The sequence below is a fragment of the Nelumbo lutea genome, chromosome 4 (assembly GCF_056320005.1).
Source record: "Nelumbo lutea isolate HS-2025 chromosome 4, American lotus-T2T, whole genome shotgun sequence".
NCBI classification, from domain to species: Eukaryota; Viridiplantae; Streptophyta; class Magnoliopsida; order Proteales; family Nelumbonaceae; genus Nelumbo; species Nelumbo lutea.
The window spans coordinates 22,690,049-22,703,615 of NC_142687.1; the positions used below are offsets into that span (position 1 = coordinate 22,690,049).

Genomic DNA, 13,567 nt, shown 5'->3' on the forward strand with positions numbered 1-13,567 from the left:
TTATTATATATGCATGGTTGAAAACGGAATTTAATGGTGGCTCCAGACTCAAGATCCTGCCGGCCCGTGCGCCTTCCAAGTTCTTCCATCCTCCCTCACTCATTATATAAGGAGTAAGGACTTGTTTTTGGTCTGGAACCCTGCAGTTGGTGCGAGCCTCTCTCTCTCTCTCTCTCTCTCTCTCTCTCTCTCTCTCTCTCTCTCTCCTCGGTTTACATAAGATAAAATCACAGCCAGAAACAAGGAAATCTCACACGTAAGTTAATTTCAGAGCGAGGAAATGGAGTTGATGGTTAACATCACAACGCTTTTTATTGGCCTTTCCATTTTGATAACACCCTCTGCTTCTCTCCAAACTCAGCAGAAGTCAGCTCATCAACAAGGTGAGTAACTCGCTCGCTCTCTCTCTCTCTCTCTCTCTCTCTCTCTCTCTCTGATGCAATTTTATCTACAAGTTGAAACAGCTCATGATATCGACCTTTCGCTTATTACTAAACTGCCAATCAGGAAGCTGCAATTATTCGAGAAGACCATGGTAAGAAAGCATTCCATATGCATTAATTATTCGTCATTTTTGTAGTGTAACTACAAACTCTTTTCTTGTATTACTACTGCTTCTATACTCCCCCACCCCAAGTTCTCTTTCACTAATCCTTGTATATTTCTCTGGCGTGCAGGTTCAAAGATATGAGGTGGAAGACTGCATTGCTGCAGACTATAAACAAAGTAGAGCCCTTTCAGGTGAGATATTATTATAATTACAAGTTCTTATACTGTTTATATAAAATCAACGACACAGCAGGAAGCCAACATATATACACTTTGTCTTCAGGCCATACACCCTAATCCCAATTATATTATTCCAAACCATTATAGCTTAGACTAGCTAGCTTGGGAGCTATTATCTGAAGGTCAAAGGATGCATTACCATCGTTGTATGTTAACCAAGCTTATGATCAGTTATTAAAAGAAAATTAGCGCTGATCTTAGATTACCCTTTTTAATTAATTTCTTGGGTTAATGCTTTCAACTGGTCGCACCTTAATTTTATTGGCTTTTAATTTGCTCGTATTTGAAACTTCTATATTCTTCTTATTAATTTTGTTCTTTTTGGTTGGATTTATGTGCATCAAGGTGTAATAAACACTCCAAGCATGCGAGATGGAAGAGAAGGGACAAGACAGAGTTGGGTGGAAAGACCAGACACCTGGCAATATTTTACAATGGACTACGCCAAAGTGAGAAGACGGACGCCCATGCATAACAAGGCCGTGTCCGTTACCGTTAGGCCATGAAGAAAGAAGTAGGGTCTTTAATTACTCTCTACTTCTGGTAACACTACCTACTTTTTTACATGAAGATGTTATCTCTATGATAAAGATGGGAATTAATTGATGGAAAGTGCTTTGTATTTACTCAAGGATGAAGCTAGTTAGTTCAGAGAAATGAAGAGTTGTCATCTTTTTGTTTTTTGAAGCCGTGTTGTGGCCGACATTACTTAGCAAAACAGTACTTGTAGCCACCAAGCTAGGTTGAGAGACAGAGAGAAGAGAGCTCCTTTTTGTGATTTCTAAGCTTTGAAAATTGCAAGTATAAAGAGACAGTGTCTCCCTCACAAGTTACAAGAATCAAACACAATCAAATTACATAACATTACTTAGTAAACAAAACTATGTCTCGTTAAGGGAAAGAGAGGGGGAGGGGTTTGGAGTAAATTAATTTCACACTCACCAACCTCCTCGTACCGTACCTATTTATCTCATCTCATATTAGACTTATTCTGGGTTTGTTTAATGAAACCGAGGGTGGAAGTACAATGGAGAAGCTCTTTGGGCTCTTTGGGCTCTTTGGCTCTTGCTTCTTGGAATATATATACTACAATTCCCAAGTTAATTTGACCCGTCGACGGATTTGACTGTACTAATCCTAATCCTATTGAACTCGGAGAGAGCTATCCTTCCACCCGCAATCCGGTTCCCGAAGTGGATTCACAAACACAAAGCAAATATGAGCATGTGAATTCTTGAAGTTAGGACATCTACTTTGGGTTTGGGTTTGTGGGATGCGAAATCCATTTCCACACTTCCAGCCTATGACTCATCAACAACCCCATTGTCATCCCGCGTACAGCCCACTATTAAAATAAGATCCCACTGCATGTTTGATTTGGACCAAGGATTCTGCATGCATGCATACATGGCGAATTGGCGATGGATCAGGATTTGCCTTTGCCTGATTCAACTATAACTTGATGATGATCCTACTCAGTCTTAAATCTAAGCTAACTCAAGTCCTATTTCCGTCCTTTCGTTTATGTGGCCAGGGGCCCGGCTGGGATCATGGAGCCAAACCAATCTATATCTCAAGAACAATTAGTAAACTGTGAAACACATTTCATATTTCTAGACCAACTTATCCTAATTCCCACAGCTTTAAAATTATTTCAATCCTATAAATTATTTGATCTTCGTCAATTAGGAATTTTAATAGGGTTACTGATTCATTTGCAGCGTGACATTGAGGGATGGCCAAATTGTTTCACACCAATGAGGCTCCTTTCAATTTTCGATAAGCTACTTACGCAGGTAAGAGTTTCCTAGGAAAGACTTATCCGGATAAATATATTTACCCATAATAATTCAATATTAAAAAGGATATTTTTGTCCCATTCAAGTGTTGACAATCCCCCCTACTAAAATCGTTATTTATCCACCTAGAAGACTAGAAGCAGGAAAATAAACTTTATCTGATAATTTGACCAATTTCCTCTTCTCAAAATCCAAAAAAAAAACACCCCGAGTGACGTGATGAGTGAGGACAAGCTAACCAACCCATTGGCTTCTAGAAGCAAAGGCTGGATTTAGGCATTTAGTCCGATCAATACCAACCCCATGCCCTGATGATATTTGATAAGTTGCATAGGTTTTACAACCCGCTCTCTTACTCAAGTAACATGTTTGGCACATCCAGCATGAATCATCTCTTAGGAGGTGGGACTTGAGATACAAAACAAACCAGTTAGATTTTGTGAGAACCCCATGATAGTCCAACTTTGTACTAATCCGGCCTGATATGGCAACAATATATCCTTCAACCTAGGACATGATGGTGTTTGTCTCAACTACATGATGTGGAAGCCAAGTATGGACTTAGTGAGAGACTTTTTCCCTTTTTTTTTTATTTCTCTTAGAAGCAGTCCCTACATTCGAAAGCATATATCATACATGCATCCTCCATGAGAAATATTAAGGCCAAGGAATGAGGAAATAATTCTTTCTAATGCCGGTCTACAAATCCACATCTGGATCACTGCCACGCCCCATGGGCTGGTATTTAACTTTAGAGAAAAACGAGAAGTAGGGTCCTCACCCTGGTCGGGCATAGAAAGTAGAAGGCCAAACCTTCGTCAAGGATCAACTATAAAGGAGCTTTGGTTGAGAGCCCGTTTGATACGGCTTCTGCATCGGAGGTGAGTTGTGATGATAGAGCCGTGGTAGTTGAGCACCCATGTTCTAGAGAAGCTACGTAGAGTAGCTTCTTATATTACAGTTGTGTTTCTCATGTTTGGAGCACAGTGCACGCTTTTTGGATTTTTACCAAACATAGCTTCTGATGTTCCCATGTGAGGCCCGACTATGAACACCAGTAGCCACATCCTGAAAGCCCTCCCAAACAGGCACCGAGTTGTTTTTGTTGAGCTGCTTTGAAGAAACCACTAAAAGAAGCTTCATAGAAAAGTCTTTTTTTTAGCTGAAATACAGCCAACTTGGGCTTTTCATGTTTTTTCATCAAACATTACAGACATTGCTTATAGGCTGTCTAAATAGGACCTACCTTACAAAGCCAAAGGCCACTGAATAGCCCTCCCAAATAGGCTACTTCTTAGAGCAGCACAATCGCATCGCTTCTAACATTCAAAGAGGGTCTTACAATTTTTTTCATCATTGACGAAAAACATGCTGGTGCCATCATGGTTTATAAATGCGCTTGATAAGGATGTATATGCAGAACCAAAGCAAATCTGCACTCTAGTTCAGTTTTGCAGATGTTTTTACACTGAATGGGAAGTAAATTTGTTTTTCCACTGTTTTTACATTCAAAATAGGAACAAAGTTTGTTTCCAAAAAATGGAAGCAAGCTTTGCAGTCAAAGTTGGTCAATGTAAAGGGAGGAAGACCATCCAAATCCCCATCAGTCCTTCAAATGGGAAACAAAGTGGGTCTGCAGTCTGCTCTAAACTTCTAGGTTCTAGCATTCACAGAAGAGTGGAAGAAGAGGACGGGGAACATGATTTCCCAACAGAAGCCACCATGTCAAGGGTTATAAAACTGAACGTTTGTCCAGGATAGAAAGGATTGCTAAGATTAGTTCAATGAAGGCATGAAAGTAGGCACTACCACAGAGCGTTCAAATCCCCATCAGATTGTCACTTCCTTCAATATCCTCTTGTAACAAATAGTTCCCAAGGTTATAAATGGGTAGACCACTTATATGGTTTTAAATGAATTAAGACTTTCCTTACAAACTTGTGCACAGTATTGATCATTGGGACCAAGGGACCAACATCCATATGAAGTAGAGATCTAAATTTCCTATCCATTTAACCAGCTCCAGAAAAGAAAATGCAAATTAGAGTAGTTGAATATACACATACAGAGTTTACTCAGAGATCTTATTTCATCAATCATATGGCTGTAGTTTTGATAGTAAGATGCCAATGGGCCATCTAGAATTGGTAGTTCTCCTTATAAAAATCTGATCTTCAATGGATACAAACCCTTCAGTCATGGAGTGGGTGTTAAATAATGAGATTCCATTGTTTTGTGCATGTATGTGTGTTGGGGGAGGGGAGGGGAGGTATGGCCTGAGTTTTATTAGAGAGCCCTTGATTCAAAACCCATCTTTACAACTTCAGCAAATGACAAAACAGCAACCTTCTTGCATGCTAGCCTATTCATATCACAATTCTATATGAAAAAAAAAGTCACTATTTAACACCACAGTGAACTCATCTCATCAAAAAACAGTTTTGTTGTATAATAACTTAACTCTTGTTAATTTACATATAAACTTAAATTAGCACTTCCTAGATACCCAAAAATTGAGAAACTTGATATCATTTTATTACGGAGTACTCCATTAGAAAGCATAAGAAAAGGGGGCAAAGGGATCATTACTTTTCTTTGTTTTGTCAGCATTTAAGCTACAACTACAGAGTTGGTGATTGATGTATAACACTGCATAAAATGTCAGAAAAATGACCCAGAATATATGAAAACAGGTGAAGTTAGGATCATCCATGAACATGAGAATAAAAACATCAAAGAAAAAAGCTTCCAAGATTACATTTCACACGTGTTATTTGGTTAGACAAAAAGCTGCTAGGAGCAAGATTACCTGTCCATTTACTGAAGTAGTTTTATCAAACAGAAAGTCATCCTTCCCTTAGATGTTGGATTGCAGTGTACATCTTCCGCCGAGTCCCAACAGCATTTATGCCCATCTCTTTGAGATCTTCAATTGTAAGTAAGGGCAGCACATCCTCATCCACCTCATGCATTTCAAATATATCAGAATAACTACCAAACCCTAGCTCCTCCAACCATCTTCTAACACTATTTACACCACTACTACCCATATCGTCATATCCACCACTTGATTTATGAGCCATACAGGGTCCATCATCAGAATACAAGGCACCGTCTCCTCTACAAGCATCCCCTACCCAATGCTCATCAGAATCTCCCCTTGCCTGTGCATCGGAAATGGGTTCTAAGCAGTTATTCTCATGAGCTTCTTTGCTTGTATTTGAAGTATCACGGTCTGATGAATCCTTGAACCCCTCAACAGTGTAAACATCGCAACATGGATTTGATGCAGGACCAAACTCGAAGCCCCTAAACCCTCTTTCATTTCCATAACTCATGTCAGGACAAAACTTAGAACTCCAAGCTCTGCCAACAACACCATTGTTACCTCTGGTACTCCGCCCTCTCCTCTTCATGAGCCGGCCCTTGCGCTTTACTGTTCCAAAATCCAACATAGGTTTACCAGCATTAGTTTCACCCGTACTCGCAAATTCAGAAACAAATTTCGAAGAGTTAGGGTTCCTATTCTCTCTGCTGTGCTGCGTATCGGACGAAACCCTTGGAGATACACTAGGATCTGAAACTGTTAATCCGGATGACCTTGGCATAGAAAATCCATAAACGGGATTATTAAAATCAGTTTCTCTATAGCTATCCAGCTCATATTTCCATCTATTGTCTTCCAAACTTTCCTTAGCTTTGTGAGAAAAGCCACAAGCAAAAGCCGCAGGAACGTCCCCTATCTCTACCAATCTGACATTTGGGCGTCTCTGCCTCTTCGAGTCCATGCTAAGAACCAACATATCTCGGAAACACTATCAGCTAAAACATGAACCAAACCCTAAAAACCATTAAAAAAAAAACCACCAAAACAAAACACTAATCAGTCAGTGAAAAAAGAAAGTAAACCCACAAGCCAATCAGAAAGCCGAGATTCAGGAAATCCTTAAATCACCAAAACCAACCCAAAATTGATGGAACTAACATCACCCGCCTCTCGGAGGCGTAAACAAAAGATAACCCAGATAAGTACAAAATTCATCCTCCAAATTCAACGATTGCTAACAAAACGAAAACAATAAAAAGGGAATGCTTGTAAAGAGCATAAGAGTGAGAAGTGCACCTTATGAGACGGTTTCACACTCGCACTGTTCGATGACTTGTCCCAACCCCCAATGTGGAAAAGCTTACGATGGTTGCCTTGCTTACACCCACACATATAGATATATATAGAGGAACGAAACGAAAAGGAGGAAAACTGCGGAGTTTTTACCTTGTGGTGGCCATCTGATTTGAGGGTCGAGGGTCGAAGCTGTTGCGACTGGAGTCAATGGAGACTGATTATCATTATATATTATCCTTTTCAAATTTAAAGTGCAGAAAGGAATGAGTAGGATTGTTAAGGTGTAACAACTAACAAGCAACAACAAGTCAACAACTAAAGCCCGATAACTCCACCCCCACTCATGTTACTCAAGTGGCCCACCTTTGCTTTACAGCATTTCAGAGTTCTGACGTGTTTTTTAATTTGTTTCTACAGCATTCCAGTCCCCATATGATTCTAGATCCCTCTTCTCATTCTTTTATGTTTAAAACAAAGACACGTTGGCAAAAAAAGAATCTCTCTTTTTCCCATTTAAGATACTTCAGAGGTGAACAGCAGATAAAGGACAGCGATGCGTGTTGTTAAACATACTTTCTGCACCTGACACGTGGAGTTTTCTCTTCAATTCTAAGGGTGGCTGGCCAATTGCATTAGGACTTAGGACTTGGGCTTGAAAATTCCAAGCCCATTGGCATCACATTGTACCATCTAAAAATGGGTTTTGTCGCCAGACCAGAATCTTCTTCTAATACCAGGAGTTCCCTTGCTTTTCAAAAACCACTGGCCGATCATGGTGTCAATTCAGAAGGGATAACGATTAGTATTTACCTAATATTTAATATTAGGAATTTAGGATTGGGAGTAAGTAATGTATTGGAGATAGCCAGATAGGTCCAATGCTAGGTGTAATAACGTATTGAATCATTGACTTGGTAATGCTTTCAGCTCCAGTTTTCTTAAAACCTGCATATATCAATTAAAAAATAAAAATCATTGACTTGGTTATGTATACATGGATCCCGGCGGTTTAACTGTTAAAGTTTTTATAGCTGACTTTTGGAGATCTATATTTCGTTTTTTACCCCAAAGAACTCTTTTTTGCTCCAAATTTCGATTTTTTTATTTATAAAAATCTAAAATTATAATAATAATATATAAATTAGACCTAGTATGAACCACATATAGGTATTTTGCTTTATGTCCATGGTCTAACCTATTTAACCTGCAGGCAAAAATGGTTCAGCGTCCGCGTTAATTTTTAAAACTCTACATGACAGTTCATAAAAATGAAAAACCCTAGTTTTGATTGTTTATTAGGCATGACCCCGTACTGAGTACGGGCCCATTAATATAAATAGAAAAACTTTCTGATAAGTAGTTGAGTGCCAATTTAGTATCCGAAGTTTAAAATGCGACATTTTAGTACATGAATTTTCATTTTGCAACAATTTAGTGCCCAACGTTAACTCACCGTCAATTAGAACCCTTACGTGATATCAAGTGCAGGTTAAAAAATTTCGTAATACCAAAACTAACATTTATGAAAACTTTGACCGTTCCATCCCTTTCTCTTCATTCCGAACGCTCTTCACAGGAATTTGCCATTAAAACCCTATCTCATTGAGCAGTTGAGCCCTAGATCTTGATCATTCTAATGCTCCAGCTCCAACGATGGCGTCACTAGTGGGCTCTTCTTGTACGTATCTAGATATATACATGTGCCATGCATAAATCTTTCTTCCTCTGAAACCCTACACGTTATCCCTTTCGATGTCATCAATGGCGTCTACCTCTACACAACTCTCCCTCTCAAGGCCTTCCCACTTCCCTTCCTTCAATTCACTGAAACTCCATTACCAAATCTCGCTCCCCCTCTCGACAAACCACCAGAAACCCAGTTCCTTTTGTCCTCTCTACATCGCAAACAGCGTCTTAGATAGGAAGCCAAAACACTCCATCGCCGCTGCCACTGCCTTCACCACTACTAGCATCACCACCTCACCCTCCTCTCCATCAACTTTCGTTCCTCGATTCGCCCCCGATGAACCCAAAAAAGGTGCTAATGTGCTCATCAAAGCTCTCGAACAGGAAGGTGTAACCAACTAACCACTCTCTTTGCCTACCCAGGTGGAGAGTCCATGAAAATACCCCAAGCCCTCACCCGCTCCTTCATAATCTGCAATGTTTTCCCCAGACACGAACAAGGTGGCATCTTTGCTGCAAAAGGGTTACGCTCATGTGTTGAGGCCTTCCGAGAGTCTGCATTGCCACCTCGGGTCCCGGTGCCACCTGATGGAGCACGAACTGGATGCTCCCTTCTCGAGGATGGCCTGAAGCTTCACTGTGTGATGAGCTGGTTGTTCTGCAAAACAGTGAGCTTAGAGAACTAAGGGTGGCTAACCCAGCGAGGCCGCTCCAATGCTTAAGTTAGTATTCTTGCGGGAGACTACTAGCTGAAAATGAGCTAGAGTGCTAGTGTGCAAATGATATTATGCGTACCTGGGCCCCGAAGGGGTTGCTATCGTGAACCTTATGGAATAGTTCCAGGATCTTTGACCTAGATGGATGAGGTCGGTTCCCGTTTTATCCGGAGGGTATCGTGCCAGTTTACGATCCTTATCGTTATTGGCCGATCCGGACAGAGAGAGGATAAGGCCTACCGTCGTGTGGCGTAATCCCATGGGGTTCGGAGTTGCCTAGGGACAATTACGTGTCACTCCGGCTCCTATGTCACGAACTAGTCGGGACGCCGAGGTGACCTGATTCCAAGGTGGCTACATATCGAGGTAGCTTTGCGCTGAAGTAACCAATCACCGACGAGTCTCTCCTCGTTGAGTTGTGGCTTTGCTGGCAGATCATATCCACGTGTCCCCCCCTTACTAGGTTGGGTCAAATCACCCTTCATCAATTGCCCCACACTCTATGTGCCAAAGAGTCTTGACCTGGTGTGGGGAGTTCATGAAAAGCCCGAGTGGATTTGGCACGATGACCAAGTGACAAGGGGGGTGGTTCTCTTGGTTGGTTCTATGGGACCACCCGGCTCAACCAGGAAATGACCTAGATCGCCTGTCGGCTACGCATGAACGCCACACCGTTTATAAACTCCGCAAACATCAAAGAATGCGTTCAACCGATTTCGTCCTCGGGTAGCATGTAACCGGTTTCCATGAAAGTCGTCGAATCGCGTAGATCACAACCAATGATCGTCGGATGCAGTGGATTATAAGTAGGGGCCGAAGGGCCCATCTTCCTCACCATAAATTGTGTAACTGAGCTTTCTTGAGATCGTGTTGAAGTCCTTCTGCTCACCATTCTCTCCCCTTGTGTCCGAGGTTGTTTCTGCTTTCTTTGGTGAGTTCGTCTTCTTGTGTTAGTTATCCCTTTTTCTTTTTTCTTCTTTTTTTTTTCTGTCCAATATGTCTAGCCTTAGCATAGATAGGCTCCTTAGCGATTCTAGTGAGCCCAAGGGTGTCGAGATGCGGTCCTCAACACCCACTGGTGAGGCTAGCTCTTCATCGGATAGCTCCTACTTGAACCTTTCAGGGAAAGTGCCTTTACCTGGAATCGGGCCAGCTTGGTTTGAGGAGCCCGATCCTTAGGTAGAGCTGCCGACCTCCGGAGAGGGGGTCTCATCTTCTACTTGAAGTCAGGACCCAAACAACTTTGGTCCTTTCACGATGACCTCAGACAGGTTATTGTCCTTAATAGCTCGTTACCGTCTCCCCAACACCCTTGTCTTCAGTATTCCCTTGGGTCGGTACCCTTGGGATCATGACCATTATGAGGTCACGGTTTTTGAGGAGTAACTTGTAGTCGGGTTGCGCTTCTTGCTCCACCCCTTCATCATAGAGATTATTAAGTTCTTTAACATCACCATCGATCAGCTTCACCCAAACTCCATCCGTACTATTTTTGGTATGATCTCACTCTTCCACGAGTATAACTGACCTCTCTCTCTTGATACCTTTAGCTCGATTTGGTCCATTAAGAAAAATTACTTTTGTCTGCTCAGCGACACCCGATGAAGTTACTACATTTCACCTCGCCTCAGGTACAAGGCTTTGTTCAGTAACCCAAACAAGGTATTAGCTTGGAAGAAAAGATACTTCTTTTTTCGAAACCCCAAAGCATGGCTATTCTCGACTCACTGGCGAGTGGCCATTAAAGACCCTGGGGTGAGGCTGGATGCAGAGGCCAGGGCAATCATCCGTTCTTAGAGGGACCTTGGCCTAGAGATGGGAGATTTCCTATCCGAGGAGAAGTTTGTGCGAGCTTCCTCCTGGTAGACCTCTACCTCGGCGCACACGTTACTTCTCTCTTTTTCTCTTATTTGCACTTACCTTAGTTCGTAGCTAATTGGATTTTTTTTTCTTTGTAGGAGCTATGATGGTTGTCGATGCAGCTAACCTCCTGAAGAGCGTTCAGAAGGGAAAGAAAAGAAAGGCCTCGAAAAGGTCTCATCGCGAGGAGGCTACCCCTTTGGTTCCTTCCGAACCCGAAGGTACTTCGGTGCCCGAGCCTCATCCCCACTCGGCAAAGGAAAGCATAATGACTCCGAGACTCAGGCTCTTCAAGAGCAAAGACGTATTGTTCCCTGAGGAGGTCGCGGAGTGGGCTAACATGCCAACAAGTCAGTTCGAAGGAAGAGTAGTCAGCTACTGTATAGTTGTAAGTAACCTACCCCTTCAACTATTTTCTTATTCTTTCTTCGGTAATACTTACACTTGCTTTCCTTTTTAGGTGAACTCTTCTATCCACTCGCTAGTCTATCAATCTGAGTTTCACTTGAAGCAAGCTTGGGAAGCCGAAGAGAATGATCGAAAGCTTCATCACGAGTTGGACCTAGCTCGGGACGAAATTCTTAGGGCAAAGAAAGGAGCTCGAATCCAGGAGGAGCTGATTCTGCTACTAATGGAGGAAAAGAAAAAGCTCAAGGGGGAGAAGGAAGCTCTCAACCAAGAGAATGAAAACCTCGAGGCAATGATCAGGAAGTGCACCGAAATCTTTGACACCACAATTCAGGAGGCGAGGATTCAAGAAAGAGATCGTGTTGTTAAGGAGTTCAAGGATACCCCCGAGTTTCACGACCTCCAAATCGAGTATAGTTTTGGCTCGTATCAATCGGGCTTCAAGCTCTGCAGGTGGCTGGTGCGGATAAGTTCCCCGAGCTTAACCTCGGATCCATCTCCATGTCTTCCGTTACTCCAAAGATAGTGAAGGAGGCCGATGAGGAACCTGACTCTGAAGAGGGAGAAAGTGATGATGAACTCCTCGAAGTGGGATTGAGACAAAGCGGAGGAGGATCACATGGAGACCGAGACCGACCTACCTGCTGGAGGAGATTTTGGAAAGTCCGATGTCTGAACTTGCCTCTTTTCTTGGACCCTCTTGTAGTTATGTGCATATCTCGAGCCTCCGAGCTCAGTTGAAACTGTAGTTAGTTTTGTGTTTTCTTCTTCTCTCTTTTCTTTCTTTTTTTTTTTTGCTATGTACTTTCGAATTTTCATCTAATGAAATACAAAAGTTCAAAAAGTCTTGTATGTCGAGAAAAATTTTTCTAAGTGTTGGTTATCCCAAAGTGTTGAGCTAGCGAGCTAGGCTCCGAATTGCTATAGGCAACGTTGTTGTACGTCGAAGTAGATAGGCACTATAGAGCATATGCCTGACCTGTCTGTGTATTGGCTACCTTCTTTCATATACTGATGTAGCTGAGCCCTTTCCCTTTTTTTATGACCTATAGCGACTAGGTCACACTGAGAGTGACTCATTGTCCTCTCTCTAGCTCGGTCTCATAGCCCTTAGGCTTCTGGGAGTGACTCATTGTCCTTTCTCCAGCTCAGTAATCCCACAAACAAGCTCATAGGTAGTATCTCCTTAGGTTGTTGACGTTCTAGGCATGAGGTACTTGCTTTCCCTCCATGCTTTCGAGCTCATACGTGCCTTCCTCGAATACCCATCTTACATGATAAGGACCTTCCCAATTCGGTCCTACGTTACGCACATCGGGCTCTGGTACCATAACCTTTCGGAGGACCAAGTCGCCAATATGAAACTGCCACTTCCTTACCCGAGCATTATAGTACCGAGCTACTCTTTGTTGGTAAGTCGTTGTCCGAATGTAGGCCAAGTCCCGTACCTCTTCTATCAGGTCCAGGTTGGTACGGAGCTCGTCATTGTTTGCTTCCCCATCATATGCTTCAAATCACAATGTTGGCATTTTGATCTCTATTGGGATCACTGCCTCTGTGCCATACATAAGGTTGAAGGGTGTCTCACCTGTTGTGGTTTTAATGGTAGTTCCATAGGCCCAAAGGGCACTGGGCAACTCATCTACCCACAATCCCTTAGCTCAGGGTAGGCAAGCTTTCAGTCCGCGGATAATCACTTTGTTCGTCACCTCAGCTTGTCCGTTCGCTTGCGGGTGTGCCACTGAGGTGAAACTTTGTTGGATTCCCATCTCGGCACACCAGTTCTGGAACTTGATATTTTCGAACTAGTTCCCATTATCGGATATCAACACTCGAGGTAGTCTGAAGTGGCACACTATGTTCTTCCAAAAGAATTTCTGGATGTTCCGAGTTGTGATGGTTATCAAAGTCTCGACCTCCACCCATTTTGTGAAGTAATCTACAACTACCACCAGGAACCTCCTTTGCACGGTTGCTGGGGGAAAATGTTCGAGGATGTCAATCCCCCATTGAGCAAAAGACCACGGATTGGTGAGGTACTTAAGGTCGGCAGCAGGTAGGCGGCAAATGTTGGCATGTCTTTGGAAATTGTCACACTTCTTGACTAGTTTGAGGGGATCTGCCTTCATGGTAAGCCAATAATATCCTTGCCTCAACGCCTTCTAGGCAAGTGCCCAGCCCCCCAA

General features: G+C 42.5%; 2 protein-coding genes across 3 annotated transcripts; one reads left to right on the forward strand and one right to left on the reverse strand.

Annotated features, from left to right (window-relative positions):
- The first annotated feature begins 259 nt into the window (after positions 1 to 259).
- Positions 260 to 1,620, forward strand: LOC148854578 (uncharacterized). Its single transcript, XM_088984848.1, has 4 exons — positions 260 to 383; positions 465 to 576; positions 678 to 775; positions 1,135 to 1,620. The coding sequence occupies exons 1-4, from the start codon at positions 281 to 283 to the stop codon at positions 1,293 to 1,295; spliced, it is 474 nt and encodes a 157-aa protein (XP_088840974.1). The 5' UTR covers positions 260 to 280; the 3' UTR covers positions 1,296 to 1,620.
- A 3,537-nt stretch (positions 1,621 to 5,157) lies between these two features.
- LOC148854579 (uncharacterized) lies at positions 5,158 to 7,027 on the reverse strand. Of its 2 annotated transcripts, none has more exons than XM_088982234.1 (2): positions 6,712 to 7,027; positions 5,158 to 6,429 (listed from the first exon to the last, which is right to left on the reverse strand). In XM_088982234.1, exon 2 carries the CDS (start codon positions 6,389 to 6,391, stop codon positions 5,435 to 5,437), a length of 957 nt encoding a protein of 318 aa, XP_088838360.1. In that variant the 5' UTR covers positions 6,392 to 6,429; positions 6,712 to 7,027; the 3' UTR covers positions 5,158 to 5,434. The 2 variants fall into 2 exon arrangements, with proteins under 2 accessions (XP_088838360.1, XP_088838362.1); XM_088982236.1 differs by lacking the exon at positions 6,712 to 7,027 and adding an exon at positions 6,554 to 6,684.
- Between the last annotated feature and the right edge of the window lie 6,540 nt (positions 7,028 to 13,567).